At 41.2% G+C, this 27,629-nt stretch overlaps 1 protein-coding gene across 1 annotated transcript in view; it reads left to right on the top strand.

The window, feature by feature from the left end:
* Nucleotides 1-27,629, top strand: part of CFAP65 (cilia and flagella associated protein 65) — a 2,328,717-nt gene that overhangs the window by 235,325 nt on the left and 2,065,763 nt on the right. Inside the window, exon 4 of the mRNA XM_044075222.1 lies at nt 9,427-9,529. Coding sequence (XP_043931157.1) covers nt 9,427-9,529 — 103 coding nt within the window. The remainder of the gene's footprint in view (nt 1-9,426; nt 9,530-27,629) is intronic.

Here is a 27,629-nt window from a genome sequence, read left to right as displayed (position 1 = left end):
GGGCTTCGGCTCGGATGAGCTCGGCTCCTACCTCAGGCTCGGAGCCCAGAGTTTCGGTGCGGAAGGATCGGACTGTACTCTCGGGTCCGTTCACTCCTCCTCATCTGAGCCATGGTTCCTTTGATGCTATGAGGAGAGTTTTGTCTCCAAAGACAACATCAGCATCAGTTCAGCTTTCCCTCTCCCCTCAAGCTCCTGTGTCTACTTCTGCATCTACTGACCCCTCTAAGCTTAGATACCCTGAGCCTCAAGTACCCCCACAGGGTGTCACCTGCTCTTCTGAGACCTCCCCAGACCCTCCCACTGAGTAGGTGCCCAGAAAAAGACTGTGCAAGAGGAGGCACTTAGACTCTCCACAGGAGTCTTTGACATCTGACACAGACTTAGATGAGTCAGAAGGGTCCCCTCAGTCCCTCTCTGAGGATGTCTCTTTTGCAGAGATACTAGAGATCCTTAGTCAGAGGGGCGACTGGCAGTCCAAGACCCTACTGAGGATGAGTCTATGCTCTTGAAGTCTTTTGGGTCTCAACCTTCCACTTCTTGGGTGTCTTCATCTTACGACGAGCTCATGGATCTGATCTCTCGTAAGGCGTGGGAGTCACCGGAGACCATAGAACCTGTCCCTCGTAGACCTAATAAATTCATATCTGCCCCAGCTGATAAACCTTTTTTGACAAAAGGAGTGCCTGTGGATGCCATGGTGGTGGCTGCAGCCACCAAAAAGGAAGTATCTGAGACATCCTCTTCTATGCATCCACCTAACAGATATTCTAGGGTTATGGATAGATATGGGAAGTGCATGTTTAGTTCAGTGACTTTTTCTTTGTGATCACTGAACTACTTGACCCATTTTACATGACTGCAGAGAGATCTCCTGAAAGAGCTAGGAGATACTCTCCAGGATACAGTAGCTGCAGGAGTGGCCGACAAAGTCAAAGCCCAGCTCGCTACCCTTAACTCAGTAGTCAACTCATCCATGCGTCTCATATCCTATACAGCTGATGGTTCGAGTAGAGCCGTTATTTCAGGCATTGCTCTTCGCAGACAAGCCTGGATGCATCTCTGTTCCTTTGCAGAACCCTTCAAGTCTTCTTTTATTAATACCCCATTTGATGGCTCATCACTGTTTGGGCCCAAAGTAAAGGAAACCTTAACCAGGTGTGAACAGGAAGGCAAGACTTTATCTGCCGTTGGGGTCTGCTTTTCCACTCCTACTTGGCCCTACCCCAAGGGCCCTAGGGGGGGAAGGATGTGGCTCCAAAAAACTCAAGCAGCTTTTCACGACACACATGGTGAAGCCCCCTCTAGAGGCAGAGGAAGGGTTATAACGGACGACGCCACCCCCGTGGCAGAGGGGGTCCACAGCAACAGGGTGACAGGAGTCAGTTCTCCGGTCAGTCCTACCAGCGCCCCTGAAAGGGGGCCTGACTGTTCGGCTCTGGAGGCAGTCGGGGGTCGCTTGTCTTTGTACCCAGAAGCCTGGATAAATATAACATTGGATACTTGGGTACAAAGCATCATTTCCAGAGGATATTTCATACCGTTCTTTACCCTTCCCATTCCTATCAAAAAAATCCCAGATGTTCCACCCAATCTCAGGGAACAAGCAATCGTAGAGGTCCACAGATTGCTAGAAAAAAAGAGTCATCCAACCAGTCCCAGCAGACCAAGTCGGATTCGGAACTTACTCAAGATTCTTTTTGGTACTAAAGAAAACAGGGTACTGGAGACCTATCTTGGACCTCAACAGACTCAACAAGTTCGTAAAGAAAGAGAAGTTCTGAAAGGTCATGCTTCAGTCCATTCTTCCCTTTTTAGGGAAAGATGATTGGATGTGCTCCATAGATCTCAAGAACGCGTACTATCACATAAAGATGGACAGATGCTCCAGAGATCATCTGGGCTTCTTGCTGGGAGCCACTCATTACCAGTTTCGAGCCCTGCCCTTTGGTCTCACTTCAGCCCCCAGAGTTTTCACCAGATGCATGGCAGTGGTCACGGCTCTCCTGAGGCGTCTAGGATTCCAGGTGTTTCCATACTTAGATGATTGGCTCCTCACCGCTACCACCAGGCATCAATTGATTCGGGCAACACAATACACTCTGACACTCTGCCATCAATAAGGCATTGCGATCAACTTCGAAAAGTCTGCCTTATCGCCATCTCAGCATACTGTTTTTATAGGAGCAGAGTTAGATACCTCAACTCTACGTCTCCCTATCGAAAGAGTCTCCCTTCTTCGCCAAAATGTCAGCTCACTCGTGTCAAAAAACAAAGCTACAGCAGCGGAGGTATTGAAAGTACTAGGTTTGATGGTGGCAGCAATCCTAGCTATACCACTCGCAAGGATGCATATGCGAATCCTTCAGTGGCTTCTTTTCACTCAGTGGTCTTACCAGAAGCTACCAATGCACCACATAATTCTTATCACAGATTCTTGCAGGAGAGACCTTCGGTGGTGGTTGACATCTGTTCATGTTACAGTAGGGAGACCCTTTGTTCCCCCCCCCCCCAGTAGCCACTGTGACCACAGACGCTTCCCTGATAGGGTGGGGGGGGGGCATTTTCAGGGAAAGACTGCCCAAGGCACATGGACAGATCAAGAATCACATCTGCACATCAATGTTCTAGAGCTGAGAGCGGTGCTTCTGGGGTTGCAGTACTTTCAGGACTCTCTCCCTCTAGGGACTATTGCAATTCAGACCGACAACATGTCAGTAGTCTGGTACTTGAACAAGCAGGGTGGAACCAAGTCTTACCCCCTTTGTCGAGAAGCCCTCAGGGTTTGGCAATGGGCTGTGTCTTCCCAGCATTTTCTGTTAGCAACGTACATTCCATGGAAATCCAACATCATAGCAGACAAGCTAAGCAGGGCAATATTACTCCCTCACGAGTGGTCTCTCAATCAACAGGTTGCGGAGTTGATTTTCCGCAAATGGGGCCAGACTTGCTGCGACCTTTTTGCCAGCCACATCAATTCAAAATGCAGAAGCTACTTTGCCCTGATACCACCTCCCGGTCATCCCCCGAGAGATACACTTTTACACGATTGGTCCCCGGGTCTCCTTTATGCATTTCCACCCTTCCCATTAATTCCCAGATTTCTACAGAAAGCAAAATCACTGGGAAGGAAGGTTATACTCATAGCCCCCTACTGGCCTAGAAAGATTTGGTTTCTGTTTCTTCACCATCATCTGTTGGAGGATCCATGGATCCTGGACCCAGTTCCGGACCTTCTGACACACCCGTCAGGGGACCTTCATCCTTCTCTACAGTCCCTGAAACTGACTTGTTGGCTAATCCACTTCCCCTAATTGCCAGGCTTCATTCAATTTCAGAAGATACAAGACAGAGTCTCTTGTCCTCTCACAAGCCATCTACCAGGAAATTATATGGCAGCAAATGGAAAAGGTTCTCAATTTGGGCCAACGCGCAGAACATTGACCCTTTTCGAGCTCTGCTATCTTCGATCTTGGAATTTTTGACAAAAATTTTTAAGGAAGGGGCAGCAGCTGCTACAGTTCGAGTTCAGTTAGCTGTTACCTCAAATTTTCACCTTGGTCTTCGTGGCTCAAATATTATGAGCCATAAATTGTCCAAAACCTTCCTTAAAGGCATTCTTCATATGAGACCTCCGATCAAAATTCCCTTTTCTCCCTGGAATTTAAACCTTATGCTGTCTCAAATTATTCTTCCTCCCTTTGAATCAGCTTTTTCTTATGATTTAAAATTCTTATCGTGGAAAACAATTTTTCTTGTGGCCATTGCGTCTGCCCGCAGAGTGTCAGAACTTCAAGCATTATCCACCAGACCACCCTACATGATCTTCCATGCTGATAAAGTATCTCTCAGAACGAACCCCTCTTTTTTACCTAAAGTCTGTTCTGAGTCAAACATCAATCAGGTCATTGAACTACCAGTGTTCTTCCCCAACCACTCTAACAACTTAGAATATATGCTGCACAAACTTGATGTTCACAGACAGCTCAGATTTTATCTTGACAGAAATAAGGATATTAGGAAATCAGATCAACTTTTTGTAGCCTTCTCAGAAGTGAGAAAAGGCAATCTAGTGGCTAAAATAACCTTATCTAAATGGTTATCCGATTGTATATCCTTTGTTTATGAAAATGTGAACATGCCTTTAACGCACAAACCAAAAGCTCATTCTACCAGAGCTGTCTCTACCTCTTCTGCTTTTCAAGCTAAATTGCCCCTTGATGATATTTGCGCTGCAGCCACTTGGTCTAACCCTCATACCTTTATCTCACATTACAATGCAGATAAGGCTTCTAGGGACAGGTCTTCCTTTGGTTCTACAGTACTGAAGAACATACTCCCATGAGCCACCCAGGGTTGAGGGTGCTAGGGATGCTACCCATCAGTGAGAATAATCGGCGAGATTAACAACTTCACATAAAGAAGTTATGTACTTACCATAACGTTCCATGTGAGTTGTTTATCTCGCCTTTATTCTCACGTCCCTCCCTCCTTCCCCCTCCTGGCTGACTGTTGACTTAGAGGCTAGTGCCATCCTGGTTATTCAATATTTCTCTTTCCCATTTGGGTACTCTTCTTCGTAGATATATATAAGAGAGCATGTATAAGTTGTATATATATATATATATATATATATATATATATATATATATATATATAAATATATATATGTATAGACTATTATTCGCAGCAAACAAGATCTGAGGTAATTCTAGCAGTGCATGGTGGGATAAGGGGCTGGTCTCGAGCTACTGGCAAACCTTGAGCTTGCTATCGGCCATGTCGTAGCCGAGGATCATCTCCAACCCATCAGTGAGAATAAAGGCGAGATAAACAACTCACATGGAACGTCATGGTAAGTACATAACTTCTATTTAGATTTTAGCAGTCTGAACATGTCAGTTCAGTACACCAAGTTCTGGATGTTCATGGCTCATTTCATTCTTCCTTTTTTGCACAAGTATGACTGGATGTGGTCAATAGATCTTCAGGATGCATACTAGCATATGTCACCACAGCCTCAGGGTGTTCGCCAGTTATATGGCAGTAGTACCAGCTCACTTGAGGCTACAGGGATTCCAGGTGTTTCCATATTTGGACAACTGGCTCATAACCGCTTCAACCAGGCATCATCTGATCAATGCACAAGACTATGTTGTCCAGTTATGCTCTCACCTGGGAATTACTATCAGTCACAAGAAATCTCAACTTAAACCATCTCAGTTATTGGAGTTCCTTGGAGCCTTGTTCAGCATGGTATCTATGACAACTTCTCTGCCTCTATCAAGAATTCAAATCATTTGATTCTAGGTCAAAAAGATCATTCAGAGTTCTTCTCCTTCAGCTCAACTGATCCTTCCAGCATTGGGGTCAGTGTCTGCTACTATCATTTTGGTACCATTAGCAAGGTACCACATGGGAATCCTTCACTGGGCCCTAGCAACTCAGTGGTCCATTCTTCACCAACCTTTATCCAGCCAGATCAAGATAACATGGGCTTGCAATAATACCTCCTATGGTGGATTTTCTCCAAGCAGATAATAGAAGGTCATCTCTTTGTTTTCACTCAGCCTAAGACCATAGTGACCATGGACACTTCCCAGATTGGGTGGGGGGCATTTCCTGGGAAAGACAATCCAAGGTACATGGTCCCCCGAAAAGGCCAATACACATATCAGTGTTCTGGAAATAAGAGCTGTCCTCCTAGCAATGCAGGCCTTCCAAGACACTCTCCTCTCCAGGACTATTGAAATTCAAATGGACAATATGTCAGTAGTATGGTACACTAACAAACAAGGGGGAACAAAATCTTACCCCTTGTGTCGAAAAGCCACGAGAATGTGGCAATGGGCAATCTCATCCAGTTGGTTTCTGATAGCAATACACATTCCAGGGAAATCTAGTGTGATTGTAGACAAGTTAAGCAGGTCCATTTTAATGTCTCATGTATGGTCTCTCAATTTGAAGGTTGCAGAAAGGATTTTCCGCTGATGTGGATAACCATGCTGCGATCTCTTTGCATCTCCCCTCAACAAACAGTGCAGCGGGTTCTTTGCCCTGATCCCCCCACTGGGGGAGTCAACAAGGGACACTGGACTTCATGAATAGCCCCCCAGTCTCCTTTACACCTATCTCATGTTACCTCTAACCCCCCAAATGTCTTCAGAAAGCATCTAGATTGAAGAGCACAGTTATCCTCATTGCCCCTTATTGACCTCGTCAAATTTGTTTTCCCTTTCTTTGGCCTCATCTGCTTCACCCTCGCATTGATTCTGCATCCATTTCCTGACCTTCTGACTCACTCAGCAGACATGACATGTCTGGACATTCCAGGATTAAAGCTGACCGCATGGTTTCTCCACTTCTGTTGATTTCTAGACAACCCAGGCTCTCCTCCCCTGTCCATCACATTCTTTTATCCTCCCATAAAGCTTCCAGTAGAAAACTTTACAGAAATAAATGAAAAAAGATTTGTTTTTTTTGGGTGCAGCAATAAGTCATTGATCCCTTTTCAGCACCGGTTCATAACATTCTTGAATTTTTAGCTGCAATTTTCAATGAAGGTGCAAGCTCTTCTATTGTAAAAGTACAATTAGCTACCATTTCCAGTTTTCATATAGGAGTAAATAATCCATCTTTAGCTTCTTCTAAACTTTGTAAAGTCTTACTAAGAGGAGCTTTTCCTCTGTTAAAATACCCCCACTCCTCTGTGAGATTTAAATATTGTTTTACAATCATTGACACAATCTTTATTTGAGCCATCAGCTAAGTGTGAACTAAAGTTTTTGACCTGGAAAACTGTCTTTTTAATGGAAATTACCTCTGCTAGAAGAGTTTCAGAACTTTAGGCCTTGTCTTCTAAGCCTCCTTATTTGATTTTTCATAAGGATAGGGTATCCTTACAAACTAACTCCTCCTTTCTTCCTAAGTTGCTGTCAGAATGCAACATTAATCAGGATATCAACTGTACAGTTTTCTTTAAAAATTTTCCAGCAAAGGACAGTATATGTTACACCATTTGGATGTTCACAGACAATTGCAGTTTTATCTACACAGTACCAGAAATTAAAATCAGAACAGTTATTTGTTTTTTTTTTGGAGTCAAACGTAAGCAAACCAGTTTCTAAAGTGACTTTAGCTAAATGGTTAACTGATTGTATTACCTCTGTTTATGAAATTTTTTTTATGTCTTTACCAAAACCACCAAAAGCTCATTCTGTCAGGTCTATGGCACCCTCTTCAGACTTTTTATCTAGATCTTCATTGGATGATATTTGTGCAGCCACAACTTGGACTAATCCTCTTACCTTTATTGCTCATTACAAATTGGATCTGGTCTCTAGGAGAAATGCAGCCCTTTGCTCAGCGGTGCTCAGAAATAACCTTCCTTAGAGTCCTTCTGGGATATAAGTAATTGAGGGCTCTGTCCCAACAGTTGAGGAATGAATGAAAATGAGAAAATCAGATAAAAAAATTATGTACTCACCATAATGTTCCATCTGTGCTGTCAATTTTCTTTCTTCCTCAGCTTCCCTCACCCCTCCAAATTTGACTTTTGGAAGAATTGAAAGATGCTGAAAGAACCAATGTTCCTTTGAGCTCCAGATGGTGTTGTTACATCATTGTGTAATGCTTGCAGGCTTAAGGGGCAGCAAACAAGATCTGAGGTATGTCACTTAACTGGGAATTATGGCTAAGGGAGGAACTCGAGAATTTCAGTGTTCCACGAGCTGGAAAAAGTGGTGAGTCCGATCTGAACCCAACAGTTGAGGAAGAATGAAAATGGACGACATAGATGGAATGTTATGGTGAGTACATAACTTATTTTTACAAGCGTCCTAGAACAGTGCAGGAATCATATTGCTTTGGTTGAGTTTTCTCTGATGATATCCAGTTAAAGTACAAAAGAGCTGAATTGATGCCATGACCAGATAAAACGCTATGCTGGAAGTGTGGTATGAAATAAAAATTGTCATTGTACCTTTGTATCTTTTTGTGCACAATTCATTTGATTTATTTTATTAAGGAGAGAAGATATGGAGAGCCACCTTTGAGTACTGGTAGCACTATAGCCTTTTTCCAATGTGAGGAGAAACATACCTTCCCAAATACTTTGTATGATTTTGGGAGTGTATGAAACAGGATCTAAGCTGAGATTCTCATTTTAGTGGGAAGATCTCTGGCAGCATTTAGGGAATTAGATTGTATTAGTTTTGGGATGCACTTCATCTTGTAACTGTTTGCTGATCTGGGGCTAAGTTCTCAAAAAGTGAATTAATGGTGACCCTGTCAGAATTTTGATAGGGATGAGTGGAACCTAAACATTCTTGACATAGATGGCCTGCTCTGGTTTATAGAAGATGATGGTAGAGTGAGGTTTCTTGGATGTAGGAGATTATTGATAGGTTTAAAGTTGTCCCTAGCCATGGCTACTTCATTTGCCAGTTGACAAATTAGTTACATTTCTTTGGTGGTCCTCATGAGAGCTTGTTGCATACTGTTAAAAGTAAGAACTTAATCCGCACCCATTGTATATGCTTCATACTAGACTGCGTATCATTAGAGTAAGCAGTATCATGTGCTAATAAGATTACTGAAACAAGACTGTAATAAAAGAAAGTGGGTAACAGATGTGAACAATGCATCTACAATAGACACAATATCCAGAGTGAAATAAAGGAATAAAAAGGACATGGAAAACATAAATATCACAGGGACAGACATTTAATATAAGAGATAGAACAAAGAAATGTTATGGTTGTTCCTCCATTGATAATACCAAATACTTGAATAAGCAGGTATATAAACTGAGACCAGAAGAGGGTATAGTGAGACCAATGAAAGGCTATTAATTTAATGAAGGTTGCCACTATGTGGGCTGGGGAGTAGTAGGATTAAAGATTGAATAATGAAAGTAAAAGCTGTAGTCAGGGAATGGGGTAGAGGTAGTTAAAAACATAGAAGTAGTAAATGGGTGAAAAAGACATTGCGATGTGCACGAAAGAGGCATAAACCTTGAGTATGTTGAGGATGTACTGTGGAAAAATAGCATTAAATAGGATAACAAGTGATGGAATGATGGAATAATTTGAAGTGTGTTGAATAACATCAAGTAGTAAACAGTTATGGGGAAGTTCTAATACTGTTTGAAAGCCACATAAATGGTTAATGGGACTTTATCACTCACAGGCTTTTTGTGTTGCTTCTAGTTGTTCTGGCAGTGAATAATGTGCCACTTATGGCTAGGTACAGTATCTCATCATTTTGTGACCGGGACAAGCAGACAGCAGATGACTTTGTATAATTTCATTAAGTTTGGTATTCATTTACTTTAATTATTGATCTACTCTTACTCTGTATGTGGCATTAGTTGACTTGCATTAAAATGCAAGAGGTCTTATCTGCCTTGTCTCCTCTGTTTTGCAGTGCTCTATCCACAAAGTTCTTTACCACCCTGTTTCCACAGCCAATTATACTAAATGCTGGGATGTCCTATGCACTTCCTATCACTTTCCTCCCCCTGGAGAAGGTAAGTTTTGATAAAATGAGGCGTGTTACTTATTCTTAATTCTTTTAAGTATTATGCTGTATGGGATTAAAAATACGTGCTGTAAAAGGGCTATCATTTTTGATTTGAGTTTGAGTCTTAAAATTTTCTTACATACTGTCTGACTCTGAGCAAGTGAATTAATAACATTAGGGCTAGAATTCACAGACAACTTGCAAAAACAAGTTAGGGGTTGAGGATTGGCATAATGGTTAAGGTGTTTACTTCACAGACACAAAGTACATGGTATGATTCTCACCTTTGAAGGGAAATTGGTTAGGCTTAAAGTTGCCTACAAGGGCTGCTAGCCTAGTATGTATCTATGAACAAGCTCCAACATATACTCTGTATAATTATGATGGATGGGAAAAGTGAGACTATAAGGTAAACTGTTATTTTTGGTGTTGCCTATTTTCTCCTGGTTCAACACATGGATTGTTGGATCCGATTGGCTCCAACCTCGGCACCATCTCTGAAGCTTCATGGTTCCAGGGCTCTGACTGCTCCTGTACCCATAAGCCCCCTTACTTCACCTTAGTCTCTCAGATCTCATTTGAAGCCTGAAGCATTAGACATGTTCTATGATGGCTCTTCATTAAAAGTTATCTTTTGTGGTTCTTTCCAGTACCAATCCATCCATCGGATGCGGCTATCCTGGATCTGACCTGCCCACTGCACCTTTGTTGGAGCTGACAGTTTGCACTACTTCAGCTGTGACTGTATCCCTATTTCTTCTGGCTCTGATAGGTTCGGATCAGGAAGAGTCTCAGAGCTGAAGCATCAGTGCCGGGACTTGAGCAGATGCATTGATTCTGAAGTTATTGAAGCCATTTCTCCCTCACAGGGCTTCAGCCCTCAACAGCTGAGATCCAAGATCATCCCCGAGACTGAGACCCTTTGATTCTGAGGAACCTCTTTCTTCTTCAGACAGGAAGATATTTCCTTCAGGGCTAATTGTGGCTTTGGCCTTCAAGGCTTTCAACAGGGTTTTGGCTTTGCCAAAAGAAAATGCATTATCACTTAGCTCAGTTCCACCCAAACTTTAAGAGGATTCTAGTTCTTTTTCCCTTCATGCTGTCCAACAAGGAAAGGTGGTACTGCAGGCTTCTGAGACTACTCACTATATGAGTTCCCAGTCTAATTCTGACCCATCTGATCATCGACCAGTACAGATTCACAAGAAACAGACACATAAACAGAGGTACATAGAGTCATACAAAGAGCTTTTCACTAAAGACACGGATTTGTATGAAAGTGAAGGCTCCCCTAGATCTGTCAGAAGATATTACCTTTGGTGAGATTCTCAAATTAATGAAACAATGACAGGGATGGTCCACACATAACCGTTAACCGGATGAGACTGTGTTCTTGGAGGCCTTTGGTTCTGGCTCAGCTTCATCATGGGTAGTATCGCCCATTGATCCCCTTACAGACCCAATGCCTCAGCGGGCATGGACAGACCCTGATGTGGTGGAACCAGTACCAATGAAACCGGATAGGATCTTGGCAGCACTTATGGACAGGAAGCATTGGAGCAGAGGTCCACCAGTAGATGTCATGGTGGTAGCAGTGGCCACCAAGAAGAAATTAGTGGAAGAAAGTTCCTCTGTCCGCCATACTGAAAGGGAGTCTAGGGTGTTGGACCGGTTAAGGAAATGGACATATACTTCAACGACTTTTGTTCTCCAAGCACCAAACTATTTAGCTCATGTAACATGATTCCAGAGAGACCTGACTAAAGAGTCCTCCAAGTCTGTCTCTGGTAACCTGACTGCAGATGTTCAGAATACAGTGAACTCCTGGCTAACTACCCTTCAGTCTATATCAAATGTTACCATGTAACTGCTGTCTAACACAGCTGATGGTATAGCGATAATAGCTGGCACTGGCATTACTATACACCAAAAATCCTGGATGCACCTTTGTGACTTTGTAGAAGGCTTTTAAGACATCATTCATTTGATGGTTCCACACTTTCTGGACCAGCAGTAAAAGACACACTAACCAGGAGTCAACAGGATGGTAATTCTCTCGGCAGTGGGAATCCATTTTTCCACCCCAAAAGGACCTTCTCTAGGAATCAGAACTCCAGGGGACAGACCTTTTTGTGGCAGAGGAGGAGATGGCTGTAATGGATGCTGTTGAAGAGTCAGACCTCCACCAATAAGCCTTACCTGCACTCCTGAGAGGTTGCCTGGTTGCTGCATTCTGGAGACAGTCAAGAGGTACTCATCCATGCACTCACAAGCCTGGCAAAACATAACAACAAATTCCTGGGTGCTAAACATAATTTACCCCAATAAAAAAAAAAAAGAAAGTTCCCAATGTTCTGCCAAGTTAGTGGGAATCTGCAGCAGCAGAAATTTCCACACTACTAAAAAAAAGATGGCCAGTTAGAGTCTAGAGTCTATTCAAGGCTCTTTTTAGTCCATAGAAAAACAGGGGATCTCAGACCAGTTCTAGATCTGAGTCACCTAAATCAGTTTGTAAAACAGAAAAAAATCCAGATAGTCACGATTCGGTATTGTCTCTTCTGAGGAAAGTTAATTGGATGTGGTCCATAGATTTCCAGGATGCATACTGTCATATAAAGGTAGAGAAGCATTCCAGGAAATGTCTCCATTTTCATCTGAATGACAGTTGTTACCAATTCAAAGTTCTGTCCTTCGGTCTCACCACAGCCCCAAGGGTGTTTACCAAGATAATGACAGTGGTTGCAACATATCTACATCTGCTAGGGATCCAAATTTTTTCATATCTCGACAACTGGGTTCTCACTGCTACCTCCAAGTTTCTGCTGTTATATCATCTCAAACTTCTCTTCTACCAAATACAAAACCTAGGGATTATGATAAATTTAACCGAGTCACCTGGACCCAGCACAGTAAATAAAATTCACTGGATACCACATAGATTTGGCATTACAAATTGCCAAATTGCCTTACTCCAGAGTACTCTCACTGTGTCTAACAGCTACATAGGTACTTCAGCATTCTTCACCATCAGCAAGGTTAAGTCTACAACTTTAACTGCTAATGGCCTGCACAATTTGACTGGTTCCACTAGTCAGGTTTTACATGAGAGTACTCCAATTTCCCTTTCTGTGTGATGGTCTCAAAGTATTCACCCATTACATACCAAAATTTGTATTACTCAAATATGTAGAGAGCAAATCAACTGGTGGATAAAATATCCGTCAGCAAAGGAAGGTCATCCTTTTCACACGGATTCACTTTTGACTATCATAACCATGAACACCTCCCTTCTAGGTTTGGGATGGGGGTTCATTTCAATGGGAGGATGGTACATGGTTCTTGGTCACATCTAGAGGCCAAGCTTCCTATCAATGCATTGGAAATGAGAGCAGTCCTCCTAATGTTGCATGCATTTCTGGATGGCAGTAGTCTGGTACATCAAACAGGGAGGAACCCATTCATATACTCTTTATTGGGAAGCCAGGAAAGTTTGGTAATGGGTTATGTCTTCACACAAATTTCTAATAGCAATGCACACCCAGTGGGTGTCCACTGTGATAACAGACAAATTGAGCAGAACTATCTTAATGCCTCTTGAGTGGTCTGTCAATCCAACAGTGGCAGCTCAGACTTTCCATCGCTTGGGCCAAACTTGCTGCAACCTTTTTGATTCCTACCTGAACAACAAGTGCAGTGGTTACTTTGCCTTGATCCCGCCACAGGAACAGTTACAGAGGGATGTTTTGGTCCGCAATTGCCCCCTGGGTCTTCTTTATGCATTTTCCCAGCTGCCCCTAGAGAACAAATTCATCCAGAAAGCAAGAAAGTGCAAGGCCAGAGTGATCCTCATTTCTCCTTTCTGGCCACGACAAACATGGTTCCCTTTGCTGTGGCCTCTATTAGTACATCCTCCATGGATGTTGGATCAGTATCCAAATCTCTTGACTCATCCAGCCAGACTGCTTCCTCCAGAACAGAAATCCATGAAATTAACCACTTGGTTTCTCCAGTTCTGATTTTGGCCAGAGATGTCAGGCTTCCAGCATCAGTTATTCAGATCATTTCAGCCACCCAAAAACAATCCACGAAAAGGTTTATCATAGCAAATAGAAAAACATTTCTGTCTGGGCTATGTGAAAAGGAATAGATCAATTTTCTGCTCCCATCCCTTCCATACTGGAGTTCTTGTCTGATTTCTTCAACAGTGGTTCCAGTTTCTCTACTGTAAAGGTGTAAATGTCTGCAATTTCAAAAATCCACATAGGCCAGAATGACAATTCTATAGCATCACTAAAAGTCTCTAAAGGTTTTTTGAGTGGAACTTTCCTCCTATGAATCCCAATCAGAGACCCAGGCATTAACTCAGCCTCCTTCTGAGCCAGCCTCATCATCAGATTTGAAATTCCTGTCTTGGAAGGCAATTTTTCAGTCCCATTCTTGAAACCCCCTTACTGATTTTCCACAAAGACAGAGTTTCCTTAAGGACTAATGCATCCTTTGTTCTCAAGGTGGCATCCAAAGCAAGTTTAAACCAAACAGTCAACTTACCAGTGTTTTTTTTCCCAAATTCTCAAACAAAGGTGAATATCGTCTGCATATGTGGGATATTTATCACCAGCTCAGGTTTTACCTACATGGAACAAAACACTTCAAGAAATCTGATCAATTGTTCATTGCCTTTTCTATATCTAAAGTGGGCAAAGCAGTTTGTAATGTTACTCTGTCATGAAGGTTATCAGATTAAATTTCCTTTGTATTTAGTGAAAAGGGCCTATCCCTACAATCAAAGCCCAAAGCCCATTCTATAGGAGCAATAGGGACCTCAACAACCTTTATGAATAGAGTTTCCATTGATGATATTTGGGCTACTGCAACCTGGTCAACAGTTCACACCTTTGTGTCTCATTGTAAACTGTATGTACAATCTAGATCACATTCTTCCTTTGGTTTCACCATTCTTAGGAACTTCTTTTTTTGATACCACCCAGATATAAATAGCTTAGAAATCTGTACCACAGGTTGAATTGGATGAAAATAGACAACACTGGATATCAAAGTTATGAACTTACCATAAAAATAGATCTGTGTTGTCTGATTTTCATCCAGTTCAACCTCTCCCCCTCCTGGCCTCTTCCAAATTATCTCCTATTGTTTTTTGATGACCAAATGGATCTTACTTATACTCTGTCTGTGAACATTGCTATCACACTGTGATCCTCTCATAGATATGTCCAGTCTTGTTAGTAATTAATTTTGAATGGATTATTATTTCTATAAATTGTCAGTTTGGTGTGGCACACTCAATCGGAGATATTAAGGTGGAGTGAAGAGAATTATATGTAGGGGAAGAATCAGAGCCCTGGACCTGTGAAGCTTCGGAGATAGTGCTGAGGTCGGATCTGATCAGCTCAGAAAACCCATGTGTTGAACTGGATGAAAATCAAACAACATGGATGTGTCATTAATGTAAGTACTTAACTTTCATTTTTGTGGAAATGAAACACATTATTAGTAGCTGTGATAAAAGATGTAATCAACGTGGGGAAAGCAAGCTTACTGTAAAGAAGTAAGCAATATTCAAAATGCACAAAAGATTGATATATTTGGTTTACTTAAAGAGGAAGAAGAAATGTAATACTGAAGTTAGTGAGGAAAGTGAATTACAGATTATGTCAGAAATTAAATAATATCAAAAAGTGGTGAAAATGCTTTTTCCCCAGAGGATTATGAAAGTATGATACTGAGCAAGTTAATGGTTCTGCAGTAGATGTAAGTATGGTATATTAACAGGGGGAATGAAATAAAAGAAAATGATGCTGGTGAAATGAACATTGAACAAAAAAGAAAAGTTTCTATAGGAGATAAAGCATGAAAAAGAAAGCTCAATGAGGTGAAGAAAATTACAAAGAAAAGAAATTGCTAATTTTATAATATGTCTATTAATAGTATAAGGAATAAAGCAATGCTTTCTACATTGCATTAATGGTGTAAAAATGTGAAAATCGATGATCTGATGCTGTCATTTTGTTCCTCAACCATTGGGTTTGGATCCAGCCCTTGGATCCAACTCATCCTCTTTTTCTAGCTTGTAAAACACTGAAAGCTCTCGAGCTTCTCTCTTACCTATAATGCAATAAATCTCCTCCTTACTTTAGATCTCATTTGCCGCCTTCATGTATAGATGTGTTCACTGCTAGCTCTCAAGTGTTAGTATTTTTTTCTGTAAGTAACTTTAGAGATTATCAATTACCTCCCTGCCCTTCTTACACTTTTTAGTGTATATTTTATATACCATTGTTAGCAGTTTCCTTTCCTTTTTTAACTTCCTTCTTTCTTGTCTTTAGAGGTAATCTTTTCTTACCCTTTATAATTTTTTTTATGAAACATGATGGCCAATAAACCCACAGGTTTTAAGAAATGTAAGGCTTGCAGCTATAAAATGCCATTGACACACACATGTGACATTTGAAGGGCTTTTAATTCCTGAGCTCCTATTGACCATAGGAATAAGCTCATATTACAAGGATTACTGCCTACTTCTTCTACATCTGAAATGGCATTTGGGTCTCAATCCCCCAAAAGAGTGGATAAAAAAGACTCTAAAAAGTGCCCCTCAGGCCAGTTGAACTCCTGGGCTCTGAGTGTGGCACCTCCACCAAAAATGTCTAAACCCTCAAATCTAGTCCATTTGGATCCAAAGGCAAAATTTTTGGATCTGGCTGCTTTGGAACCAAAAGTTAAATCATTCGATTCAACCCCCTCAGATTCTAAGAAGCAGAGTGATCATTGGATCCAGTCTTCTCCAACACTGGATCTGATCACTTCTTGGCCCCCATCCCCATTCCTAGAAAGGCATCATCACTCCAGGACCTCCTCCATTGCTTCATCCTCATGATCCTCCAGAAGTCTAATAGAAGAAGATGTGGATAAGATGATGAGAAAGTTCCTCTTGAAGCAAATTCTAATGGGGGATCTTCCAGCTCCAACACCATCAGGTCAAGAGTCCTTTATCACCACAACCTCTTCAGTTCTTTATCCTCCATCTCATCCTATGGTTTCAGAGCAATTGGACCCGAGCATCCCAGACCCATCTGTATCAGATTCGAGAATCGCTTTATCTTTTTCCCTGATACCATCTCTGAGTGTACCAGCTGTGAGTATGTCAGAGCCAGAGGACTCACAGAGCCATAGCTTTGCTGCTGAATTTGGGGTCATGGATTTGACTGTGAGGTTATCAGGCCCCTTCCTGAAGTGGTTTGCCTTTGGGCTGGAAGGAGCTGATGGTCCAGAAGTGTGTCTTCTCAGATCTGTCAGTTTCTTTCTGTCCAAGGCATTCCACCTTCGAGGTAGTGAAGAGAGTTTTCGTTGCTCCAATAGAAAGGGTGCTTCCAAACTTCTCGGATCCAACTTCCCAACCTGCTTGTCTTTGCATCCTGGGTCTCATCCTCCTCTTCCACAACAGTCAACCCAAAGTCTCCAGGATACCCAGCAGTGAATATTGATATCTTCTGATACTTCTCCAGAACATCCAACTGAAGATTTCCCTAGGAAGAGGAATTGCAAAAGGAGGCACTTAGACTCTCCCCAACAGTCCATCATGGAAGATACTGATTTCACCATCTGATGACATCTCCTTTGGAGACATCCTAGAGATCCTTAAACAGAGGGGTGGTTGGTCTACTGATAACCCTAACCAAGAGGAATCAGTATTCCTAGAATCCTTTGATGCTGGCCTATCAACCTCCTGGGTGACTCCGCTTGCTAACACGCTTATTGACTAGGTGTGGAAGAAACTTGACTCCATTTAGACTTCTTAGCCAACAGCTGTCTCTGTTCTTGCTCAATACCAGGACTGTATCTCTAAATATGAACAAATACTTATTCTTACCTTACATCTCCTTACTCTCCCTTCTTCGCTCACCGCCTTACTTTTATAAATGTATCTTCCCTGGCTTTCTCTCTAAATATACCATAAGCCTGCTTTTCTCTCGTGTCATATTGCTTTTCCTGTTTGCATTATACTAACTTACCTTTAATTTCTTTATAAACTGGCTAAAATTTCTCTAACTATTAAATCATTGTCATACAACTTGTATCTGTTCTTAACCAGTGTTTTCATATTATGTCTAATTTGGTATAATTATTTAAAGTGCATTTTCATTTTTTGTATTATTTTTAAAGACCATAAAATTATTGTTCTTAATTTTTGTAATACTTTGGAGATTTTCTCCCTAGACCTCCACTGAAAATGAACTTCTACCCAGTCAGACTTTCCCAATAATCAAATATCAATAAATAAATAATTGCCTATAAGAGAGAAAAACATTTATGAGTAAAGCAAGATGAGGTTGGAAACATGTAAAAAAAACAAATGCATTTGTTAAAAGGAAAAAGAGGGGGGTGCACTGTTTTAAGTAGAAGTCTGAAGATAGAATAAAGTAAATTAAGAGAGGTAAGGAATAATGAAAACTGTTACTTGAGTATGTGAAAAAATGTAAAATAAGCAAAAATAAAGTGCAATGTTAGGAATGAAAAAAATATATAAAGAGAGATGTTAAACAGAGACCTGTGATTGGGTGAAATGATCACAGTAATTAAAGAGAAAAATGTAAAATCTATACCCAGAGAAGATGGATTAATGTTCACATTTTACAGAGGTATGCAGGAGAAGAAAGAAAGGTGTTTTGGGAGATATTAAAGAAATTCTTAAAAAGACTTAAAAGATGAGGAAATTAATAGAGGAATACTTATATTTTTACAGAAGAAAGAGTTTTTTTGAAAAATTAGTATCTAATAATACTGTGTTGGGTCATGCTGTTAGACTGACTGTAGTTTCAGTGAATGTTAACACGCCAAAGTCAACTCACTGAAACTATTTTCAGTGAATTTTAAAGTTTTTTTTTTTTTTTTTTTTTTGTAGGAGGGCTGCCTTCCTCTGCACCTCCCATGTGGGGGGTAAACCCCCATAACCTCAGACTTAAATATGCCTAATCTGATGGTGCAACACACTGGGGAAAAGTGAAGACTCATCTGTTGTTCATAGTGGTTTCAGCAAGTTGCCTTCATAGTAATGATATTCTCTGAAGCAGTTGTCAAGCTATTTAAATGTTCCTTATTGTGTAATGCAGATTATAATATAATAAAGAAAATATTGCAAAAAAAAAAAAAAAGATGTGAAATAGCTGTGGGATATATATTTCACAAGAGAATGTATGGGGTCAGTGTAAGGATGTAAATTAAATGTTTGTAATTTAGTACTGATAATATAAAAAACAGGAGATTGGAAGCTAGAGTTGTAGGTTGTTACATAATGAAAGCTCTTGACAATGTACGGCATAACTAAATGTGGCAGATACTTAAGCTATATGAGATTGGGAGGAAAATGGTTAAATTTTTGCAAGAGATTGTCAGGGAAATGCTACTATTAGGAAATAACACTCTGACATTATAAGAAAAGAAGATGACAGTTTAATTCTCTAATAACCAACACCAATTTTATTATTTTTTTATTTTCAAATAAAGAAGCATCATTTCAGAAGTGTCATACTGTGAGTTTGAAAGAACACTTAACTAGCAGTCTTAACCTTTGACATTTTATGACCAATTGTAACAAACTGGGCTTATGTTATTTTAAGATTTTTTGATTATTACAAAGATGTGACATAATTTTAAATGGCTATTTATAGTCTTTTTAAGAAATGATGAACATTTTATTTTTTTACATCAAATGGTTTTAATGTTTTAAGCATTTTGTCTTGGGTAAGCGTTATCTAAACTAACACATGTGTGATAACAGTCTAGAAGTACATTTTTAGTAAAACAATATACAATGACACATTTGGCCTTGCAGAAACACTGACTTTGCATTTAAGGCAAGTTAGAGAGCGCATATGTAAGCACATACAATTTTTAAATAAATTAGAAAATCCACATATCAGATCTACAATGCAAACAACAAATAAACATTACTTAGAGGTAATCTTAAACAAACTGCCTTATATAAAAGATGCATTTGGTGGTTCTAGAATGGATGCATTAAAACATCAAGTGTTATTGCACATTATTTTCTCTATATCTAATAGTCCTTGGTCTTGGAATTTGTGCTATCAGAAATAGAGGCTTTCTAGCCTTTCTATCTGAAGCAGAGACAGACATATAACAAAATAATATGACTGCAATTGCAATAAAGAAATCACTCTGATGTTATAAAACTGCAAGCAATAATGAGTACACAATACAGTCTTTGATAATCTAGCTGTACCAACTTATCCAGTGTCACAGGACATGCAACTTTGACCACTCAAATGTATTATAAAATTACTTTTTAAGTTCTGATGGGATTTGAAAGTACATTTCCACTACAATTATTCCTACCTTTATGTCTTTTTTTAACTTTAAAAGACATATTAATGTCAGTTATTTAAATAATAAATTGCTTATTACTGTGTGATGGACATATTATTGTAATAACTGATATAACTGAATACATTTCTTAAGTCTCTAATTAAGACAAGCAGAACTGTTATAATGCTGTGAGGACACAAGGCTCTTGATTTGGCTGCACAGCTTTATGTAGTTGCTAAATTTGAAGCAAATGTGGAGACCAAGTCAGGTTTTTATGTTCAGGTGGGCTGACAGAGAAAAAAAAATCTCATCTTTTAGTGTGTTGGAACTTTATGAAATATAAGATTTGCAAAAGAATACTTTTTTGCATGTCTGAGTTTAGGAACATTTTTTTATGCTTAACATTGAAAGGTGCTGGATCTAAAGGCTGACATCATGTCACATCTAATAGTACAAGGAAGTAATCATGCAAGTAACAAGTAAAACTCTGTGCTTATCAGTCTGTGACCACCTGGGAATGCAGATCCAGAAAAAACACTCCTTTGCAGATGACCACTAAGCCATTTATTAAGTCTATGTCTTGATGGTTGCTGTTTTAACTGTTACAATGCACAGGTTATTTGCCAATTTATTTGAAGGGATATACGGATATGCAATGATAGGGCAACACACTTTTATGTACATGATGAAATCAATTGTTACTAACAACAGGGATTTAGGCTGTTTGGAATTAAGTTTGTTGAAGTTGCCTTAAACTGGACTATTTGAATGATATCAGCAACAGTTATTTTGTTTTACATTTAACAAGGACATAGTAGGTGTTATACAGAATTTAATAGCCCCTTTTTCATACTGGGACATTGCATACTTAGCAAATGCAGGCCACAATGCCTTTGTATGCATAAACAGGGATTGTGTTTATTAGTATTTCTTTCCTAATCAAGCCACATAGGTTCATAGGTAGGTTCATAGGTAGGTACTAGGCTATCTGCCCTAAGGCATTTATAAGCCTAGCCATAATGTGTTGGCTTTCGCCGCCCCCTTAGATTAGTTCCCTGTGCCTCTGTCCAGCAGAGCCACTGAAGTGATCCCCGGGGTAAACTTTCTGTTTCCCATCCACTCGTCAAGGTTTTTCTTGAAGAGTGTTAGTGAGAAGCTCTGCCTAATGTAGATTGGAATCTTGTTCCAAAGCATGGGAAGTCTCTGGGACAGGAATCTATCCTTCCAGCACGTCCTGTTTATTGTTGTGGTGAGGTTTAGATCCCTAGGGCATGTGGCTTGAGGGGATATGGTTTTCTTTAGGTGGAGCATGTCCATCAATTCTGGGTTGGACATGGCCTTGTATGTCAGGCAGAGATCACCTCTGAGTAGGTGGTATGCAACCGAGTACAGCTTAAGTTTCTTCAGTCGAGCTGCATAGGGCATCTGTTTGAGGCCAGTGATCCTCTTGGTGAGGTACTTCTGTGGTCCTTTTAGCTGTTGCAGATGTCTTGTAAGGTACATCCAAAATGGGGCATTGTACTCTATGATGGGTCTGATGAGTGATGAGTACAGGGGCACAATGACCTCTTTTGATCTGGATGCAAACCCTTTTGTGATTAGGTGGGCCACATAGAAGGATTTTCTAACCGCTTTGGCAATGTGATTATCAAAGGCAAGATTACTATCTACTTAGGTCCCCAGATCCCTTATTACATCTTCTGTATTTAGGGGACTACCACCTATGTGGTAGTTTGTGGGTACTTTGTTTTTTCCAAAGGGGATAACTATGCACTTTTTGGCATTTAGCTTGAGGCTATGATTTTGACTCGAGGTATTCATCTCAGTGAGACCCTTTTGGAGGATGCCTGTGTCAGCCAGAGAGTCAGTTATAGCCCCTAGTTTGCAGTTGTCTGCGAACTTGGTCAGCCATAGTCCTCCTGTGCTTGCCTGTACCTCTGAGAAGTATGTGCCAAACAGGAGGGGTCCTAGGACTGAGCCCTGGGGAATGCCACTTGTAACCATTTTAGAGTCGGACCTAGCTCCTACAACTCTCACCATGTGGGTTCTGTCCATGAGCTAATTGGCAACCCATCTTGTGACATAGGGGTTTATGTTCAGGCTGGTGAGCTTGTCTATAATACCAGAATGGGGAATGGTGATGAAGGCCTTTGCGAGGTCTAGGTAGGCTGTGTGTACCACTTTTCCCTCGTCTATAGCCTTGGTAACTGTCTCAAAGAAGTCCACCAGGTTTAGGAGGCATGATCTGCCCTTAACAAAACTGAACTGGGTAGGGTCCAGTGTTTAGAGGTTCCCAATGTCTCTGTTAATGAGTTCCATGATGATGCACTCCATAGCCTTGCAGACCAATCTAGTCAGGCTTATAGGGCAATAGTTCCCGGGGTCTGTTGTGGCTCCATCTTTGTGAAGTGGAATAACTGTTGCTGTGTGTCACTCTATGGGTACGTAGCCTGTGGAGAGACTGAGTTTGAACAGTTTGTTTAGGTGAGCGGTTAGCTCATCTTTGAACTCATGTAGAACGCAGCCTGGGATACCATCTGGTCCCATTGATGCTGTGTTTTTGGCTTTGGAGAGGGCTGTTTTAACCTGAGTGTCTGTGGTTTCAGGGGCTCTACATTCTTCTGGTATGGTTATGGGCCTTTTTGGGGGTGAGGGGGGTGAAGTTTGCACTGAACCTGTCTGCCAGGATGTTGGCGATATCGGTCGGTTCAGTGTATTTTGTGCCATTCTGAGCTAACTCTGAGCAGCTCTGAGCATTGCCACTTAAATTCTTCACATAGCTAAAGAATGCCTTGTGGTTATCTTTGGAGTCCTTGGCAATTTTTCTTTCAAAGCTAGCCTTAGATGATTTTATGAGGGATCGTAGTTTCTTGCTGATACTGATGAGGGATGTCTTCCCTTCTTGGGATTTTGCTCTTTTCTGTACTAGTTTCCTCCTTCTGTTGTATAGCTTGTTTATGGCAGGGGTCCACCAGACTGGTTTCCTTTTCTTGGAGGAGTGAGTCTTGGTTTTGCTTGGGATAGCATGATCCATGCATTCTTATAGGTGCCCATAGAATGCATTAGTAAAGGATTTTGCAGCTTGGACAGCGTTATCCTTTAGCATGGGGACTTTGAAACTTTCCACCTTAGTCTTAAGTAATGTGAAGTTTGCTTTTGAAAAGTTTTTCACAGTGGTTTCCTTGACCGAGGGTGGGGGTGGAATGTGAATATCCAGAGTGATTTGTTTATGGTCAGATCTAACCAGCGAGGGTTGACCTCTGGTGTGGAACACCAGTCGCCCATGTTGGTGATGACCAGGTCCAATATGTTGTCCCCTCTGGTGGGAATGTTGACCAGTTGATCCAAGGCATTTGAATTTATAAATTCTAGGAAATTTTGGGCAAGGGAGTTAGTACTTGAGTAGTTCTCCCAGTTAATGTTTGGGTAATTAAAATCACCCAATATTAGGGTGTTTGTTAGGACCTTTATGTTTCTCAGTGTTTCCAGAAATGCAGAATGGGGGTCCTGGGACATGGTGGGTGATCTGTAGCAAGCTGCAATTTGAATTGCAGTTTTGCCCATTGTTAGTTGCACGTGGATGATCTCTGAAGCATCGTGCTGTGCCACTAACCTGAGGTGTGGGTATCCTTGATGAATATGGATACGCCTCTGTCTTTTGTATTTCAGTCCAGATTCTGTGGCCGAAATGTATGGTATGAGTTGTAGCCTGGTAGTGCTGGGGTGCTCTCTGGAGCCTTAAACCAGGTTTCTGTTACTGCACATATATCAATTTTCTCCATACTGAGGAGTGCCTCGAGTGCATGCATTTTGAGGTTTAGACTTCTGGCATTGAGTAGCATTACCCTCAGTTTTTTGTTACTTGTGCTATTTATGGCGGTGAGTTTGTCTTTTGAGCCTTGCCTACAAAAGGCACTATGGGGCTTTCAAGAGCCTTGGACAGTATTCAAAAGCCTAAGGGTGACAGGTGCAAGCCTTCTCTAGCAAAGCAGCGTGGCTTGTCCAGCATGTCATCCCAGGCAGACAGACCCCTTTGAATGACACCAGAAACATAGCCAGTTGTTGAAATTGATACTTTTTCTTTATACCGTGGTATCATTCTTGATGAAGGCAGGATGCTACTCAGGGTCAGAGTCATACCGGCCTGGACTACATGATCAGAGAGCTCTTCCATGTCTCTTTTCATGTAATCCAGGGAGGTATGGTTTAGGTCTTCACACCAACATGGACAATCACAAAGTCATATTTGTACTTGTTCTGAAGTGACCTAAGTGCTTGTGTTATGTGGCAGATCCTGGCACCCGACAGGCAGCTAACAGTAACCTTCTCCTTGTTCAGCCTAGTGAGTGGGACGTCAGTGTGCCTGACTATAGACTCACCTATTACTAGTGTGTTGGGTATGTTATTTTGCCTTAAGGGCTGTGATTGCATGGCACACTGGTTTTGTGAAGTATGTGTTTCGTGATTTGTGTTGGGGGATGGAGGTTACTTGGATGTCTGCTTTGGAGGTCTCTGTTGCTTTTGCGGATTTTTATTTAGAGCCTCCGAGTATGTTTTCCTGTATTTATGTGTGTTTTTTGCCAGTGCTGGTTTAATGGGTCTGTGTGAGACTAGTGGTGTGATGCAAGCATTTCCCTTTTCCTCTTGACCATCTGATCCAGTCTTGCGTTGAGAGAGCTTAGCCTCCAGTTTGGCTGTATAATTGCATCTATCGCATGTATTAGTGTTTGGTAGTAGGAGGAGAGGGTTGTCTGTGTACATGAGGCAGTTATAACATTGCCTCAAAATGTCCAGATTCACCAGTTGGACTGGAGAGTACACCTGAAACTGCCCTTTGGACATGCCTTGATAGGTACAGTGAACTGTTTTACTGATTGGCTGGTAAGGTCGAACAGAAAGCCTTGTCCTTCTGTACAGTATAGTGGGGTCTAGTGCTAGGGTTTATAAGTGCTTTCTATGAATTTTGAGCAAGTGCCAGGCTGAAAAATGAATGGTTTGAGTGCTTAAGTTGAACGTTTTTCTAGTTCCAAGGGAAAATTTGAAAAGGAGACTTTGTGGAGCCGGAAATAGTTATACCCTAGCTAACCGGCGCTGCCCGGTGTGCAAAACCAGGCAAATGCATTTTTTATAGCAGGGAAATGAAAGTGATAGAAATTAGGCCAAAATGGCCAATAAACTACTAATTTCTGGGCTGATACCACTCCTCCAGGGACAGATAGGCTGATCAAAGCTCTCCTCCCTCACAGGTGAACAGAGAAACTTCCTTCTATTCAAGTAAGGAATGGGCAAACACAGAGAATTGTAAGACAGCCCTGAAGGGTTAGGTGGTTCACACAGCCTATCTTGACCTCACCAAGGCTTTTGACACCATCCTCCATTCTGGAATTATACCTAAACTCACTAAACTAGGTATAAATCCCTATGTCACAAGATGGGTTGCCAACTGGCTCACTGACAGAACCCACACTGTAAAAGTTGCAGACTCCAAATCTGACCTCAAAGCATTGACAAGTGGAGTACCACAGGGTTCAGTCCTGGGACCTCTCCTGTTTGGTATCTACTTCTCTGAAGTACAGGCTAACACAGAAGGCCTCTGGCTAACAAAGTTTGCAGATGACTGCAAACTAGGAGCCATAGTCAAGTCCCCCAAATGATGTAGACATCCTACAGAAGGACTTCGCTGAGACAGATGCCTGGTGTCAGAGCCATGGCCTCAAGCTCAATGCCAAAAAGTGCAGTGTCATCCTCTTTGGTAAAAACTCTGTACCCATGAACTACCACTTAGGCAGCAATCTACTTAACACCGAATGTGTGATAAGAGACCTTGGTACCCCGGTGGACAGTATTCTCTCCTTTGATAGTCACATTGCCACAGTAGTCAGGAAGCCCTTCTACGTGGCACACCTCATCATAAAAGGGTTCTCATCCAGGAAAAAAGAGGTCATTGTTCCCCTCTACTCAACACTCAGACCCATTATAGAGTACAACGCCCCTTTTGGAATATACCTCACAAGACATCTGCAGCAGCTGGAAAGGCCACATAAGTACCTCACAAAGAGGATTACTGGCCTCAAACAAATGCCCTACACTGACCTCCTCAAAAAACTCCAGCTTTACTCTGTAGCATATCGCCTACTCCGAGGTGATCTCTGCCTAACATATAAAGCTATGTCAAACCCAGAGTTGTTGGACATGCTACACTTAAAGAAATCCCAATCCCTCCAAGCTACATGCTCTAGGGACCTAAACCTTGTCACCACAATAAACAGGACATGCTGAAGGGATAGAGTCCTGTCCCAGAAACTTCCTATACTCTGGAACAGGCTACCCATCTATGCCACGCAAAGTTCTTCATTAGCACTCTTCAAGAAAAATCTTGATTTGTGGATGGGAAATAGGAAATACACCCCATGGATCACTTCTGTGTCTCTGCTCGACAGTGGCACAGGAAAATAACTTTCTTGGGTGGCGTAAGCCAGGGAACCTTGTTGGCTAGGCTTACGTAGGCCCTTGGGCCGATAGCCTAGTACCTATGAACCTATGAATTCAGTACTAACCTGAAAACTGGACTATAATAACGTAGTAAGGTGGGAAACAAGTATATATATATATATATATATATATATATATATATATATATATATATTTTATTTTTTTTTCAGAAAATAAAGCAGATACAATAAAAAAAACACTTTAAATGTACAGAAAAAGATACTTATTGTTATATATCTCAGATCAGACTTGTAGTCAATGCCCCTAGTAATAAAGTAGGAAGAAACACAAATACAGTAAAAGCAGATGAATAAAGTGCATTTTTTATATATATATAAAACAATAGATAACAACCAAACAGATTTAAACAAGTTACCCAGTTAACCAGAAAAAAGCTCAAAACGGAGTCCTGTTCCAGCAGTCTTCAATCAGACAAGTTCTAACTGCACACTCCTGCCACTAAGGTGCAGGGGAACCTTCTCCAAAAAAGATGGCCTGGATCAGTGCTCAAGTTATACAAACAAAGCTAGCTTTCAGCAGGCTTGAATCTGGTCAAGGTGCACCGATTTCAGAAAGAAACAGTTCAAATAAGCAGGCACAATAGGCCCTTGACCAGAAATTCCCAGCTCTGAAGGGCAGAATCCAGCCTCTCCTCCCACAAGAGTGCAGACCACAAACCTTTTTAATGTAGAATAACTGGCCTGAAGCCCAAGTTCTTAAACCAGAACTAATACACTTTTAGAATAGCAGACACTGAGCCTTCAATCAGCAATTCCCAGCTTAGAAGGATGTAAGCTACCTGTCCTGCCACAACAGTGCAGACCACAAACCTTCTTAATGTAAAAAAACTGGTATGAAGCCCAACTGCTTAAACCAAAAGACTTAGAATAACAGTTACAATTTAATCAGGCTACTATCAAGCAGTAATAAATGCAGCAGAATAAATAAAATTGAGTACTTTTAAGAAGAGGCAAAAGCAAAATAAAGTAGGAGGAAACACAAATACAGTAAAAGTAGATGAATAAAGTGTTTTTTTTTTTGTTCGTAAAGTGCAAGGAGAGAGGAAGGAAGAACCTGAGTGGGTTGGCCTTCTCAAATCTTCTCTCTCTATTAAGTAGATTGAACACTAGACTCAGAATATGATCTCACTGTACTCGGTTAAGTGAGCAAATGAGATGGACCCAGGAGGAGTGTTCAAATACAGACTTACAGGAGGGGTGGGCAATTCCAGAGCCACCAACACTAACACCAAGACAAGAACAGGGAGGGTG

The sequence above is a fragment of the Protopterus annectens genome, chromosome 6.part0 (assembly GCF_019279795.1).
Source record: "Protopterus annectens isolate FY-2018-M chromosome 6.part0, PAN1.0, whole genome shotgun sequence".
NCBI classification, from domain to species: Eukaryota; Metazoa; Chordata; order Ceratodontiformes; family Protopteridae; genus Protopterus; species Protopterus annectens.
This window is presented reverse-complemented; position numbering and strand designations above follow the sequence as displayed.